Source organism: Manihot esculenta, chromosome 2 (genome assembly GCF_001659605.2).
Source record: "Manihot esculenta cultivar AM560-2 chromosome 2, M.esculenta_v8, whole genome shotgun sequence".
Taxonomy (NCBI): domain Eukaryota; kingdom Viridiplantae; phylum Streptophyta; class Magnoliopsida; order Malpighiales; family Euphorbiaceae; genus Manihot; species Manihot esculenta.
The window spans coordinates 7,961,800-7,977,416 of NC_035162.2; the positions used below are offsets into that span (position 1 = coordinate 7,961,800).

Below are 15,617 nucleotides of genomic sequence, written 5' to 3' on the forward strand. Positions count from 1 at the left end.
GTTGGTGCTGCCATGGCGATGATGAGAGGGCCCATTTGTTACATTACATATGATATATAAGCCCAACCTTGAAAAGCTGAAGCCACTCCCTTGGCAAAAATTTTAATTTTAATCACCAGACTAAACAGATCAAGAAAAATAAATTTAGAGATTTTAAATTAAATTATAAAAATTTTTAAAATTTTAAATTAAATTATGAAATAATTAAAAATTTTAAAATTTTTTATTAATAATATTTATTTATTTAATATATAAATATAATAAAATAATTCATCTCGTATTATCTTATGATCAATCTATATTTTTTAATTAAAGTTTTAAGTTTAAATATAATTATAATAAATTTATAATTTTAGATAATTTTATTAATTTTATAATTTTTTAAATTTAATTATAAAATAGTGAAATTTTTAAAATTTTTCATCTAAGTAGGCCTAAGTAATGTCCTTAAAACTCATAATTACCTGGTGAAACTTTACTTAAAAAAACTAATTGATATTTTAAAAAACAGTTATTGATTCATCATTATATAAAATCTGCAGACATGAAATAATTGTTCCATATATTTTTTTTTTCTTTAGATACATTTTGTATTTCACGACTTCATCTGAAATTAAAACTCAAATCTCATATTGAAAAACGATTCTAATATCAATTAATTAAATTTTATTTATATTTAGATTCACCTTTTCATGATATATAAAATAACTATAAAAATATAAATAATCATAATGATTTATAAATTATAATCTTCACAAATTTAGTCTAATAATAAATACGTTTTAATAAATAAATAAAATTTTAAATTTTAGTACTTAATTCTCAAAAATAAAAGAAAATTATAATTTTATATATATTTTTTAAATTATTAGCCTCTCCTTGATCTGCTGGGATCTGTGCTCCCGCGTTCCTAACTTAGCAGTGGGTCCTCCTGGTCAATCATTCGCTCACACTGCAATTTTTTCTGTTATTTGTCTCTGCTTTATCTCCTATTATATATATATTTTACAAAAGATAATATATTAATTTAATTTATATAATTATAAAAATAGCTGTAACTTCTACATGAGTTTTATTGGAGAAGGCAGGCATTAGTCATTACAGATGTAGGAGAAATTTCAAATGAGTTGGGTTTTCAATTAAGAGAATTGCATACATACGATGCACATGGGCATCAAAATAAATCATATAATAATGGGCTAATCACAAATTAAACTAGTATTAAAATTTTAAGGAACAGGGAAATTATCATCATCTGACGGCGATGGTTTGGTCGCCTGTTGCTTGCTGCCACTGCTCATGTATGTATCTGAACCATTCTTAGTTAATTTTCTGCTTCCCATGTGCCTGGCATGGATTCATATCTTTTTTATTATTATTATTTTTTCAGCTTTTCACATGGTCTGAGAAATTTTACAAGGCTAAGTTTTGTAAATTAATTGAAAAAGGATCATAACATTTGAAACTCACTTTTTATATTGCTAAAAGCAAAAATAGAGTAGAGATAGCTTTTTTACAATTAATAATCACTGTGTATTGATGAGTAAGCTGAATAATTCTGCAATTTCCCTTTTTGTTCTCCTGCATGCAATTACTACTTACTCCGTGTAATTTCACATATTTTTATGAGAATTCGAATTTTAATTAAAATTTAAAAGAAAAACTATTTATTTAAACTTTTAAATGCCTCTTTTATTCTGAATGACAATGGTCCACTAATTTTATAAGCTTAATCAAGATCAGAAAAACAATACTTCAATTTAATTTTATATATCCTTAATTAATTTCTAAATGTATATGTGTTATTATTGACTTGATCTTGGTTTAAATCCTTAAGTATTTGACAATAACAGAAAATAGAAAACAGCCTCTAAACCATACTATATATACATATAACCTACATTTTTCTAAACAAATTGGAACCTCACCTATTTCTATTGTCCTAACTTTTGGATATGCTGGAATTAATCTTCAGTTTCACTTTCTTTCAGAAATGCCGCATTTCTGAGCTAATTAATGAACTATAGTCCTTTTCTCTTCAAAAGAAAAATATGAAAAATATGTAATTTTAAAATTCATAACCCTAATTCTAAAACCCATTAAGTTTGAAAACGAGTTTAATTCTTTTAAGTTATTCAATTCTTGATTTTGCTTTAAAAAAAATAATTTTAGATATATATTTTTCGTAACTTTTAATATTTAAAACATTAAAAAATTTAATCAATAGGAAATATTTTTTTATAGCTCTTCTATTATATAATCTTTATACCTTTTGAGCTTAGCCTTCCATTTAATATATTAAAAATAAAAAATAGAAAACCATACTGATGTTATCATACTGACTATGACACATAAACATTCACTCAAATTTAACATTAGAAAAATATAAAAAAAAATATACACAAACCACAAAGCTTGACTAACTATTTGGATTAGTTAAAATAAAAAAAATTAACCAATAATGATTTTGACTTTAAGTTTTTAAATAATATATATAACAATTTACTTCAAACTTATTGATTGGTTTTTTAACATTTAAAAATAATATAATATTAACAAAATTTTAATGAAGTCAAAGTAATTAAAGTGATTAAATGAGTATACAGATGACTGACCAAATAATATAAACATATTATTAGTTATCATTGAACTAACCAAGTAACTAATAAATAATGAATACAATTAGGAAATCAATTAAGCTTGAACAAGAAGCAAATTAGGTAAAATCATAATAATGACTTAATTAGGGAAGAGAGAGAGAGAGAGGAGGTGTTAGCCTAGCTTTAGCCTTTGCGCGGTAGTTTTAAATCAAAGGCTAATAACATCCAAACGGCAGCTACGAGCCTAAGAAAGCAACTAACCAACACAACTCTTTTCCTTTCCTTTTATAATCTGTCCACAGAAGCTACCACACAGGCCAGGGAGAGATAATAATCCGTTTTCTCTTCATCTCCATTCGCTCTTTTCTCAATTTTCACGGTTTCTCCGACGAGATTAGAGCTGCTTGAGGTCAGAGAATAATCATCTGTATTTTTTAGATTTTCTTTTTTCGCTTGATTGAATAATTTTGACTATGTTCTTAAATTTGCGGTCAGAGGACCAGAGAATTTCGTGGAAAAATTTCGAAATTCATTTGCTGTTGTTGCCAAGGTATTGCTTGGTTGCATTTCATCGGATTCTGTTTGGAGTTCTACTCCTACATGTTTCAATTCTAACTTTTTGTTTTTTTTTTTTCCCGGTTCAAGATTTGAAAAAATGACTCGTTGAATTCCAATTTGCATCTCAGTTTACTGCTTCTTCTTCTTCGTGTTCTTATTTTTTTCTGGTGGATGCAGGGAAATTTGATTGTAATGCCTTGTTTTCGGTAATATTTGTTAAAATAAGTTACTGTGTTATTTGCTTTTTGGATTGTGCGCAACCTGCGAAGAGATTTCTGTTGGTTACAGGGCTACATTTAGACAACATCGCAAAACAGCCGAAAACTCTAAATCTTGGAGGACAAAAATCCAAGCGCCATCGTCATAGTTAGGTGTGGCTGATTGTAATACAGATAATCTGCACATGGAGTCAGTGAGGATTCTTCCAGAGGCCACAAACATTCCTGGAAAGAGACTCTGAATTCTCACTCGCCAAGGTGAAAAAGGCAAATTTTATTTTATTTTATTTTTTGCTTTTTTGTGTGTGTATATATATTCCATATTCTAGATGGTGTAAAGGTAATGAGAGAAGATCGAGGTGTTTGACAGTCTGTTACTGGGGACCATTTAGAAAAATCCAAAATATGTCAAAATTTAATTGGACAACCACCATTTGTTTGACTCCAAGAATGATAGATTACACAGGGCATATGTAGCTGGTCAGGCCTTTATTTATTTATTTAATTTTAATTAGACTGAAAAATTGGCTTTCTTGCTTGAGACAAAGAACTGACCAAAAGTGTCGGTGAATTTAGCATTAATCCATGATTAGTTCGCTGATGTATATGATTGTGGTAGTTAAAGTTGCGTGGCCCTTATGTTCTCAATGAGTCCAGCAAACTTCTTGTATTAAACAAATCCCAGCCTTAATGCACTAACAGAAGAATAAGAAAAGGAGAGGGAGCTGATGGAGAGGCGAGATGTATTTGTGTGGTCTGTATGACCGTACATTGACTTCTCTACTAATCGTATGATTCCAGTCTTTTTGATGCCAAAGGCGAGAGATGGGGGCCGCTGATGATGAGGAGCTGGTACAGGGGTCGCGTGATGGTGAGGAGAAAATTCTGGTTTCAGTTCGGCTGAGGCCTTTAAATGATAAGGAAACTGCAAGAAATGATGTATCGGATTGGGAATGCATCAATGACAATACTGTCATGTATAGGAATAATCTTTCAGTTTCTGAGAGGTCCATGTACCCAACTGTCTATACATTTGGTAAGAATTTTGCTTATGTCACAGTTTAATAAATTTTGATTTTGTCTTTTGCTTGCAATCTGCAATTATGTGCCTATGATCTCCCAAAATATGTTGATATAGATAATAGTAATGTTGCCACCTCAGCTAATTGATACAAAGATTATTCTGCAGTTCAAATAATGTTCTGAATCCGTTCATGATGTTGGGAACCTGGATATCATGTCGCATTTTTTTTTCTCTCATTTCCTTTTTCTGTCTATTGATCTAGTAATGCTGAATGCATCCCCACTTTCAGGCATTAAGCAATACTTCTGTTCCATTGCCATTTGGTGAAGTTGGTTGTATTTGTGTTCATGACTTCATGTGTTCATTAAGTTATTTTTTGTAATGTATTTGCAGAGAGTTATTTTAGCACTTTGTCTGACATCTGGTGTTTTCACCATCTCATTCTCTTATTTTGGCTTTTCTTTTTCCTGTTCTTTGGTTAATTTGTTGGTTGTAGACAGAGTATTTAGGCCGGATTCCTCCACAAGGCAGGTGTATGAGGAAGGAGCCAAGGAAGTTGCACTTTCGGTTGTCAATGGTATAAACTGTAAGTACAACCTATTTATTATTATTATCATTATTATTATTATTTTACTGTTCTCTTGACGGAAATTTACTCCAAACTTCATCTTTATGTTTTTAACTCATCTTATTTCCCTTATAATTACTTCAGCAAGTATATTTGCATATGGACAAACAAGTAGTGGAAAGACATACACCATGAGTGGAATTACAGAGTACACTGTAGCAGATATTTATGATTATGTAAAAAAGGTAATGCAAAATTGTTACTTTTAATCTAGTGTTTTTCTATGTTTTTTAGGTTTTCCCTTGATTTGATGAAAAGCTTCCATATTTTGTGCTTTGCAGCATAAGGAAAGAGAATTTATTCTGAAGTTTTCTGCCATGGAGATTTACAATGAATCTGTCCGAGACCTCCTTAGTTTGGATACAACTCCTCTTCGACTTCTAGATGACCCTGAGGTAATTCTCATTTTTCAGTATGGTGAAGAATTGCCATATGCATTTTTCCATTGCAATAACGTCTGTCAATGTTAACAGAGAGGAACAGTTGTTGAAAGACTCATAGAGGAAACTCTGAGGGACTGGAATCATTTTAAAGAACTTCTATCAATCTGTGAAGGCAAGTCATCCCTAGACTACTTTTTGCTTTCACTAGAAGATTGATGATTACTTGGGTAATGTTCTGGTGCATTTCTGCAGCTCAAAGACAAATAGGGGAGACTTCTATGAATGAAACAAGCTCCAGATCTCATCAGATTCTGAGACTGGTATAACTAAATGGTTATTTCAATATGAAATTTAAATTTGCAGTGAAATACTTATTTTCCGCATTGTAGTACTGACAATGGGTTTCATGCCAGATGATTGAAAGTTCTGCACGTGAATATTTAGGCAATGGCAAGTCAAGCGCCCTTGCAGCTGGAGTGGTATGATTCCTAAAGTTTGCCATTTGTTAATCTGGTAAAACTGACAGCAGTTTATGTAATATTCATTGTTCTCCATACAGAATTTTGTTGATCTAGCGGGAAGTGAGCGTGCATCTCAGTCTTTGTCAGGTGGCATGAGGTTGAAAGAAGGGTGCCACATAAATCGCAGTTTACTGACCCTGGGGACGGTTATCCGTAAGCTAAGGTGAGCTTTTCTAACCTGTCCTAAACTTCTTTGTGAAATAGTGTTGGAAGCAGCTATCTTCTGTAACTACTATAATTTTGTAAATTTTAAAGTATGGAAGTAAGAATTCAAATTTAACCCATCAGATAAATTTGCTGTATTTCCAATCTTATCAAATTTCAAATATTTAACCCATCAGATAAATTTGCTGTATTTCCAATCTTATCAAATTTCAAATATTTTACATCATTGTTGTTGACAGGAGTGAAAGAAGAAATTACATAATCTATGTTTCCTTCATCACTTCATACAGTGAAGACCTGGAAGCATAACTAATTCCACCAATCCACCATGAAAATATATATTTACGCTTTAGTTATGGGATTTTTAAGGAGAAAAAAAGGAGGACAATATTATAGGCATTTTGAAGAAACTGAATGAAATTTTTTCTATCCATAAACTATTGTATCTGTACAATTACATTGTCATTGAATAGTGTTTTGGATTCCAGAACTGAGTCAAGAATAAAGAAAACGAAAATAAATAACAATGAAGTGCCACTGCTCTGGCAGAACAAGAGTTCATCATACATTATAATAATACAACCAAGACATACTGATAGGTTTTTGGTACATGATCTATTTTCCACAATATAACATAGTTAGGTGTTGATTGATGCATGGAAATATGGACCAAATGAGTCGATCTTATTCTCTAGTTATTGCTTACTTTTCATTCATTACAAAGACTTTCCCTTTTTCCTGTTTCCTTCTCTTGCAGCACTAGTTGACAAAGCTTACAATAAACAAACTCGTTGAAAAATGAAAATACGTAGGTCACTTACTGGAAATATTTAGTGCTTAAAGGTTCGATCACACTTTGCTAACTTGCAAAATATAGATTGCATTGCCTTGTATTTTGTTATTTGTGAATTTATAGACTGTAATTCAACTATTCACATGAAAGTTGAGATGTGGATATTTTGTTATCAAATAGATAACTGTCTTGTGATTGACTATGACAGCAGCTGCCACAGTCATTCTGAAGCTCTTTTGCCTTTTCTTTTCTTTAAAAAAATTCCTCCTTTTTGCATACGGAGTTCTCTTCACTTTTTTGGATTTTCATACTCTCTTTTTTTTCTTTTTTCACTTTGGTGTTTCCACAAATCAAATTAAACTGAATATAATATTGGTGCTAATTTTTATAAATTTACGGCTTGATGCAGCAAAGGAAGAAATGGACATGTTCCTTTCAGAGATTCAAAGCTGACCCGCATACTACAGTCTTCCTTAGGAGGCAATGCTAGGACTGCCATCGTTTGTACTATAAGCCCTGCACGAACCCATGTTGAGCAATCTAGAAACACACTCCTGTTTGCAAGTTGTGCTAAAGAAGTGACAACTAATGCACGTGTCAATCTGGTTGTGTCTGATAAAGCATTGGTGAAGCAACTGCAAAAGGAATTAGCTAGATTGGAGTGTCAGTTAAGATGTACAGGGTCCAATTCCCTTACATCGGATTCCACAGAATTACTGAGAGAAAAAGACCTTCAGATTGAAAAGGTGATGCTATAGGTGTTATAGGTTCCTTGCATCATATTGAGTACATGTTGAACTGTTAATTCCTCCTAAGTTACCATCCACAAACACCTTGCTATCATGAAATTACACTTAAATGCATGAGGTACATGTGTCTCAAAGAACCAAGCCATAATTAATAAGTAATATCAAGTGCTCTCTATGCTTACCAGGAGAACACATTCTTAAAGCTTCAAAACTTTCTATTCCCGTGCATTTGTACTTTCAATATGTCAATCTTCTGGAAATGACATGAACTAGAAACCTCCCTTTGGATATGATTCTCTCTGCAACATGAACATGTTTTTATTGAACATGTCCACACCCATGCATGCATATCCATGTACAATATATGTCTCGACCAAGCCCTGAGTAACAACTCCAGTAACTTTGTCAACCAGTTCCCATCTTATCCCAGGTAATTGGCAGGAGGTCAATTCCAGGATTCAGAACATTGACCAACTAGGAAGCCATGGCTTGACAATATATTGGAAGAATATAATATTGCACAATGCATACTTTGATATTCATTATGTGTGGCTTCAGTTGAATGGCTGCAAAACTCAAGGATTTTCTTCTTTTAATTAGTGAGCCTGTCATTAGTTACAATTCAACTAGAGTAGAGGAAGAGGTAGCTTACATAAGAAGGACCATGCTATTAAATTAATTCCACCGGACATCATCCCTCTCTCACACTCCCATATTACATAGTGGAACTTCCCAATCCTACTTCATTGACCTATATATTGAATTAGTTATTAATTAGTCCACTGTATTTTATTTTATTTAATTTCTGCGTGTAACTAGCAAAAGCATTGGTTCCCCCCTTTGCTTTAATTATTCATTTGATCATTTCAGTATTGGTTCACGCTTTAATTGTATGCTAGACAATTATATTCATAACCATCAGGATTTTAGGGCCCGAATAATTGTCATTCATTTATGCAATACCCATCTTCTTTCTTTTGGTCTTGAATTTTTATTTTTCTCCCCTCATGCAGCTAATGAGTGAGGTTGCAAAGCTGAATCAGCAACTAGAACTTGCTAATTCTCAGGTTGAGAATCTATTAAGAGCGGCTGAAGATGATGGATCTTCCACAATATCAGTATGCGCATCTTCCCCCACTCCCTCAGAACATTTTATCTAGCTGAAGAATTCAATTTTTTCTCCATTTGTCTTCTCTTAAGTTTTATTCCTTGTCCAGGCATATCAAGATCATCATTACCCTAGATTGCGAGTGCGAAATTCATTTAAATCTGAAAATTCAATATCATATTCACCTGCCTCAGAGGATCCTCACTTCCTAGATATTGGTGTCAGGTCTTTTAATGCATCTCAGTGCTCTGCTGGAGACTATAGTACCAATTCTGAAGAGAATTTTATCCAACTTGTAGAATTTGAAGACAGTTGCGTTCGAACAAATTCCTTTCCTAAACTTTCAACCTGTACTTCTAATTTTGTTGGTGATGTTATACATGTGAAGGATAGTGAAGAACTGAGTTGTGAGAATCCAAGCAATCCTTGCAAGGAAGTACAATGCATCACGGTGGAAGAGTCAAGTGAAGACAAATATGCAAATTCACGATTGTCAGAGAATAGCCCGCACAGATATGTAGAATCTAATGCTTCATCTCCTAATACAAATACATACACCTCAGAATTGACAGAGGTTGAGAAAGAAGATAAAGAAAATCAAGAATTAGGGTCACCCCAATTGAAGGAAGAGAAAGAGCTGAATTGCTTACATTTTAATGAGATTAACACTTCATCTCCTAATATGGATAGATGCGCCTTAGAATTGACAGAGGTTGAGAAAGAAAATAAAGAAAATCAAGTATTAGGGTCACCCCAATTGAAGGAAGAGAAAGAGCTGAATTGCTTGCATTTTGATGAATCTAATGCTTCATCTCCTAATGTAAATACATGCACCTCAGGATTGACAGAGGTTGAGAGAGAAGATAAAGAAGATCAAGCGTTAGGGTCCCCCCATTTGAAGGAAGAGAAAGAGCTGAATTGCTTGCATTTTGATGAATCTAATGCTTCACCTCCTAATATAAGTACATGCACCTCAGAATTGACAGAGGATGAGAAAGAAGATAAAGAAAATCAAGAATTGGGGTCACCCCAACGGAAGGAAGAGAAAGAGCTGAATTGTTTGCATTTTGATTTTATAATACCATCTCCCGAAAGACCATCTCCACGGTCGTTGGATGAAGAAGCATGTAGGTCTAGGAGCTTGAAGATGATCAGGAGTAGAAGCTGTAGAGCAAGACTAACGAGTATGCCAACATATTTGTTTGAAAAGGTAGAAAAGAAAGAAAACACACCATTTATAGGGTTTGAAAAAGATTTCACCAGGAGAAATGATGGTTCTCATAGAAAGTTCTCTGCACAAAAGAATTCTTATGATGTTGAATTATCAAGAAATGACTCATCGACTTCTGTGGGCAGTGCCACTGTTGATGATTATCAATTGCATAGTATTGAAACTTCAATTGATTGGAAGAGTACCAGTATCAGTAAGTCAGATGCAGGAACGAAGTACTTGATTGATCAATCTGTGAGTTTTCGTTTCTTTGTCTTGATTTCTTCTTCTAAAAGCTCAATATCTTTTTTCTTCATAATTTTTTAGCACTTTATCATTCAGTTTTGGATCTTATTCTTGGATAATAGTGGCAACAACTGAAGCCCTATATTTTGTGTACGCATCAATGATTAGCTGTCATTATTAGATCTCGTAGGAATGCCTAAATTATTCAGCTGTGTAGCAGCATGTATCATACATGTGCTCTCTCTCTTTTCCTCAATCCTCTCCTTTCTTCTTCTTCTCTGTCCATCCAGTTTCCCCTTCCTTCAATTTGGAGGTGGACCAACATTAGAATGATTGATGAGACTACCTGCTCACTCATCTTATCTTGATTGTCATGAATGCTAGGAGCAAGAAACAAAATCAGAAGCCATTGATTCAATAAAGAGTGTAAAAAGTGTTGGGTTGGATCCAATTCAAGATGACTTAGAGAGTGCTGTGAAGTGGGCTTCAGAATTTAAGAGGCTTCAACAGGAAATTATTGAACTTTGGCATGCTTGCTGTGTCTCACTGGTTCATAGGACATACTTCTTCCTGTTGTTTAAGGGTGATCCAAAAGATTCTTTCTACATGGAGGTTGAGCTTAGGAAGCTGTCCTTCCTCAAGGAGACATTTTCTCGTGGTCATGAAACTCTGGTTGATGGAAGAAGTCTAAGTCTCGCTTCAAGGTATATTAGTTACATATTAAACATTAAATACGTACATAAACACATAGATACTTCGATATTCAACTGCAATGAGATGATGTGGTTTTTCTATTGCAAACAGCAAGAGGGCTTTAAATCAAGAGAGGCAGATGCTATGTAGTCAAATGCAGAAGAGACTCTCTAAAGAAGAAAGAGAGAACATTTTCCTGAAATGGGGCATCTCATTGAGTTCAAGCAATAGGAGGATGCAGGTGGTCCACCGCCTGTGGACTGAGACAACAGACATGGACCATATTACCCAGAGTGCCACTCTTGTTGCGAAACTGGTTGGCATTGAAGGCCAAGAACAAACATTGAAGGAAATGTTTGGACTTCTCAATTTTACACCACAGCACCTAAGCAGGAGGAAATTTTCTATTTGGATGCGCAGTGTGTTGTCTATTTTGTAAGCTTTTTGTGGAGTACTGTAGGGTAAAAATTTCATGGCTAATTGATGATTCGGACAGCACCAACAATACACATAGTTAGGTATTAAATTTAAGGTATTTTTCTTATTTGCATTTTCTCATTCTCATTGTAATTGGTTGTGAGAGAGCTTGTAAATCTGTTAATGATAGAAATAACGTGTTATTGCCAGGCTAATTCTTCTACTTCCTCCTTAGAATTTTCATATTCTTTTTCAAGTGTAATCAAAAGGAAAATATGTATAAACGAGCGTGTTTCTTATGGTTCTATGTGATCTTAGTATGAAAGTTTCTTGATTTAGTGATGAAAATGTAGGAAATTATAAGTCTGTATTGTCTTTATGCCTTCTTCTCACTCCCAGTGGTTTCCGAAACTCAATGATTAGGTTGATTAGGTTGATATTGATAAAGGTTGATACTTATGTTAATAATCATGACTACATCCTCTGGGAAAAAAGACGATCTTTAGGAATATCGTTGGCCATTTTTATCAGTAGTAATTTTTTTTTAAATTAACGTTTAATTGATTTTTTTATATATTTTTATAAATTTTTTTAATTTATTGACCGTCTCCTATTGAGATTTTTTCTTTTTTTTTTTTTTTTTTTTTTTTTTTTGAAATAAGAGTTCTATTTCTCTAAATGAGCACCTTTAATCGTGATGTTTATTTAAATTATTTAAGTCAACGTAAGTTCTTAAGCTTCATGTTGAAGTTAAATTCTCAAAAGCTACAACCATAGTTAGTGTGAATTTTCAATCAACAGAAAAACCATAATTTTGAGGCCAAACCAAATTGCAGTTATTAGTTGTATGAAAGAAAATTTTTATTATTGTACTTTAAATTTTAAGAGATAGGTTTTTATTATAAATGCTGATGAGCATTTATTAATGAAAATAATTTCTTTTATTTTAAAAGTAAGGAATTCAAACTCATATCCTTGGATTTAAAAAAAAAAAAAAACATAACCCTTTTTTTTCTCAAATATAATATGATTAGGTGCTTGCGTTGCACTCAGTTTGCTTCACATTAATTTTGATTCAAAGAGTGTTTTGGCTTTAGCAATCCTCCATGACTAGCTGCTCTCTTGTGAACTTACTGTTGTCTTTTTTCCCATTTCTTTTTTGTCTTCTCAACTTGTCTCATCAGGCAAATAAATCATTCGGTGTAAATTCTTAATCCACATTAAAAAAAAAAAAAATACTGCCCGTTTGTTCGAATGCAGCTGTATGAATCAATGGAGTCCCTCAGCTTGATTATTATTCACTTTTCTTCTCTCATTTTTCTAGCCAAGAAAGGAAAAGAAAAAGAAAACCCAAAAACATTCATGTGTTTGTGGAGTGCAATTGCATAGACAGGCTACTTATTTCAACTATTTTCTGGATAGTGATGGGCCTTCAAGCTGCTGGCACTGGGGGATTCATAGTCTTGGCAGTGACCATGGACATAAAGTACATAGATGCTGAAGACAGTCCAGGAACCACCTTCATAGCTATAAACACTGCTGTTTCCATTCCTGTTGCCTGCTTCTGTTTCCTTTTTGCTGGTGCTTCTTTCTTCAATGTGTTTCACAAAGTTTCTTCCAACAAGTCTCTATCTAATGTTTTTCTTTCTTTGCCTAGCAAGAACAAGACTGCAGCTTTGATGCCCCAGGATGGCAGGATGTTAAATCTTTGGTCTAGTTCCTTTAGCCTTTGATCTCTTTCTCCCTTTCTTTTGATTGTTTAGATTTAAGTTGAGGGCTGTTTATTATATGCTCATACTCAGTTTTGCTGTAAAATTATAGTGAAAAAGAGGTACGCACTGTTGGTTTTTAACTGTAAAATAGAGATTGGTAATGTGTAACGTGTTAATGAGCAAAGGCACAATAAGAATTGCTGAGAATAAATTATATTATGGTAGTTGAAGCTCCTGCAGTAGCAGAATTTCAATTCTGCAGTGTGAGTAGTGGGTTGCTGCTCCTGCATGCAGAAGCAAAAACTGGGGGAAAATTTATGGAGAAAATTCATGAAATGAATTTGGTTGGGGACTTCAAAATAAATAAACACAAGTATCAAGCGTTCTTGTTATGATTAATTGGTTTTGGATTTTATTTATCCAAAGAAAAGAAAGATCAGTGAAGGCCCTTCCAAAAAGGGCTGAGCCTGTTGTTACACAAGACTTCAATTTTTGAATTGCTTTAAATTCAGTTATCAAAATGCATCAATCTAATTTTATTGTTGCAGAAGAAATGCATCTAAGGGATATGAAACTTATATGAAGTCTTTTCTTATGTCTTGAATTTACCATGGAATTATTTTAGACGATAATTGCCCAACTTAAGAGTCCTTTTCTATTGCCTAAAGATGTAAAGAGCGTGCATCTTCCTTTTTTCTTCATTATTATTAATATATTTTATTGTTAAGTAATAGGTAAATAGAACTCAAATATTAATTAGTGGTAAAAAAGATATTAATAATTTTATTTAATATATATAAAACTATAATAATATTAATAGAAATGTAAATGAAGTAAAAATAATATTATTAACTTATTCTTTTTATCTGCATGTAATTCAGTTTTATTTTTTTAAATATAAATTTTTATCACTATTTTTAAAAAATTAACATATTAGGTCCAATCAAAACCGCTTAAAACTTTGTTTCACATTCAATTTAAACCCAAAATGCTAAATTAAAAAATCTAAAGAAATTTCAAGTTGAAAACATTATAAATAGAGGTCGAATTCTCACACCAACTACTCTAATATATAACTTGTCATCAAATTTATCTTAAAAAATAATTAGACTATAAAAAAAATCAACAATTATTAATAATTTGTTAAAAATTAGATCAATTGATCAACTCAAGTAAAATGGTTGTCTCAAAAACAATTTTCACATTTATTTAATGTATTTAAGAGCTTCTCTAATTAATTTTTTTTTTTTTACTTTCATAGTAATAAATCGTTTAAAATATTTATTAATTTAATATTTTTGAAACAAATTAAAATGTAATTGGATTAGTGGGATTCTTTCCCATTTCAAGAGCAGGCTTCATTGAATATAATTAAAGATGGTAATGGAATGAGGACTGAATAATATTAGAGAAAAAAAAAATGTGAATGTAAAAAGGAAAATATCAGTACAAGGCTCAATAACACAAAAGAAAAGGGGAAATTTTTTGTTAAAAGGTTTTATTGGAGTTATAGGAGAAAAAAGCAATTGGTGGCTGTAGTTTAGTGGTAAGAATTCCACGTTGTGGCCGTGGAGACCTGGGCTCGAATCCCAGCAGCCACACAAATCTATTAATTTTTACATCATAGAAAGGTCTAATGGGTGGTTTTATTAGCGCAATGGAATTTGGACAATGTCCCAATAATTTAAAGCTGAATCTACTCCCGCTAACATAAAATAAATTCAAATTCATTGCCGACTAATTGCCACATTTGGCATTTATTTTCAATTTAACCACTAAAACCAATTGAACTTTTCAATTTTTCGATATTTTAATAATTAAATAGATGCCCCAGCAACACTTTAATAATAAAAAGAACTAGACCCGACCCGATGGTTTGGTTAACTTTTAATTTGCATTATTACATTACATGACATCCACCTAATTTCAGGCCCATCTACTTATTTAAACTTTTTAACTAGTAGGCCTGTGAGTCCCACACAATGCATTGCATAATGAGAGTAATTTTCTTGGATTTTTAATATTATGATAAAAGTTTTTGTTAATTAAAAAATAAAGTGGCTTAAAAATCCCATAATCCCCATCTAATTGGGTTTGTTAATCCTCTTTTTTAAGAAGGTTATGTACTTTGCCTTCATAAACCTAGAGATAATCAACCCTTGAAACAATGCACTGCTTTAATGATTTGATACGCTTTTCCACTTAGCCTTTTACTTGCCATATTGACCATTGAATCAAATAGGGACAGAGAAACCAGCAAAAAAAAAATGAAAAAGCAAAAAGAAAAAGTTAAACAAGTGATTTAAAAAGTCAGAAAAATAAGGAAAAGTACAAATAAAAGAGAAACAGATAAAAAGATCTTATCAAACCACAAGAAAGTGAGAAATTCTAATATATGATTTAATATTTTTAATTTAATTATTATTATTATTATAAATCCAATTCATAATCAATTGATCAAAAGCTATAGTGTTATGGTTATATAAATTTAAACTTAATTTGATTTTGTGTACAAAATAACATTTATGTTATTCTAAAGTTTGTGATAAAATTCAGAATTTGTTTAATAATAGTTTTTTTTTCTAAAAAATA

The 15,617-nt window shown here is 32.2% G+C and overlaps 1 protein-coding gene and 1 non-coding gene across 2 annotated transcripts; both read left to right on the forward strand.

Annotated features, from left to right (window-relative positions):
• The first annotated feature begins 2,829 nt into the window (after positions 1 to 2,829).
• Positions 2,830 to 11,618, forward strand: LOC110609450 (kinesin-like protein KIN-7F). The gene is made up of 14 exons (XM_021749025.2): positions 2,830 to 3,634; positions 4,178 to 4,412; positions 4,897 to 4,986; positions 5,113 to 5,213; positions 5,310 to 5,423; positions 5,502 to 5,583; positions 5,664 to 5,731; positions 5,825 to 5,890; positions 5,971 to 6,095; positions 7,300 to 7,636; positions 8,653 to 8,757; positions 8,857 to 10,212; positions 10,588 to 10,907; positions 11,008 to 11,618. The coding sequence occupies exons 2-14, from the start codon at positions 4,202 to 4,204 to the stop codon at positions 11,333 to 11,335; spliced, it is 3,303 nt and encodes a 1,100-aa protein (XP_021604717.1). The 5' UTR covers positions 2,830 to 3,634; positions 4,178 to 4,201; the 3' UTR covers positions 11,336 to 11,618.
• Positions 11,619 to 14,554: 2,936 nt separating this feature from the next.
• On the forward strand, positions 14,555 to 14,626 carry TRNAH-GUG. The gene has a single exon. It is a non-coding gene; the product is annotated as a tRNA-His (tRNA).
• Positions 14,627 to 15,617: the final 991 nt, after the last annotated feature.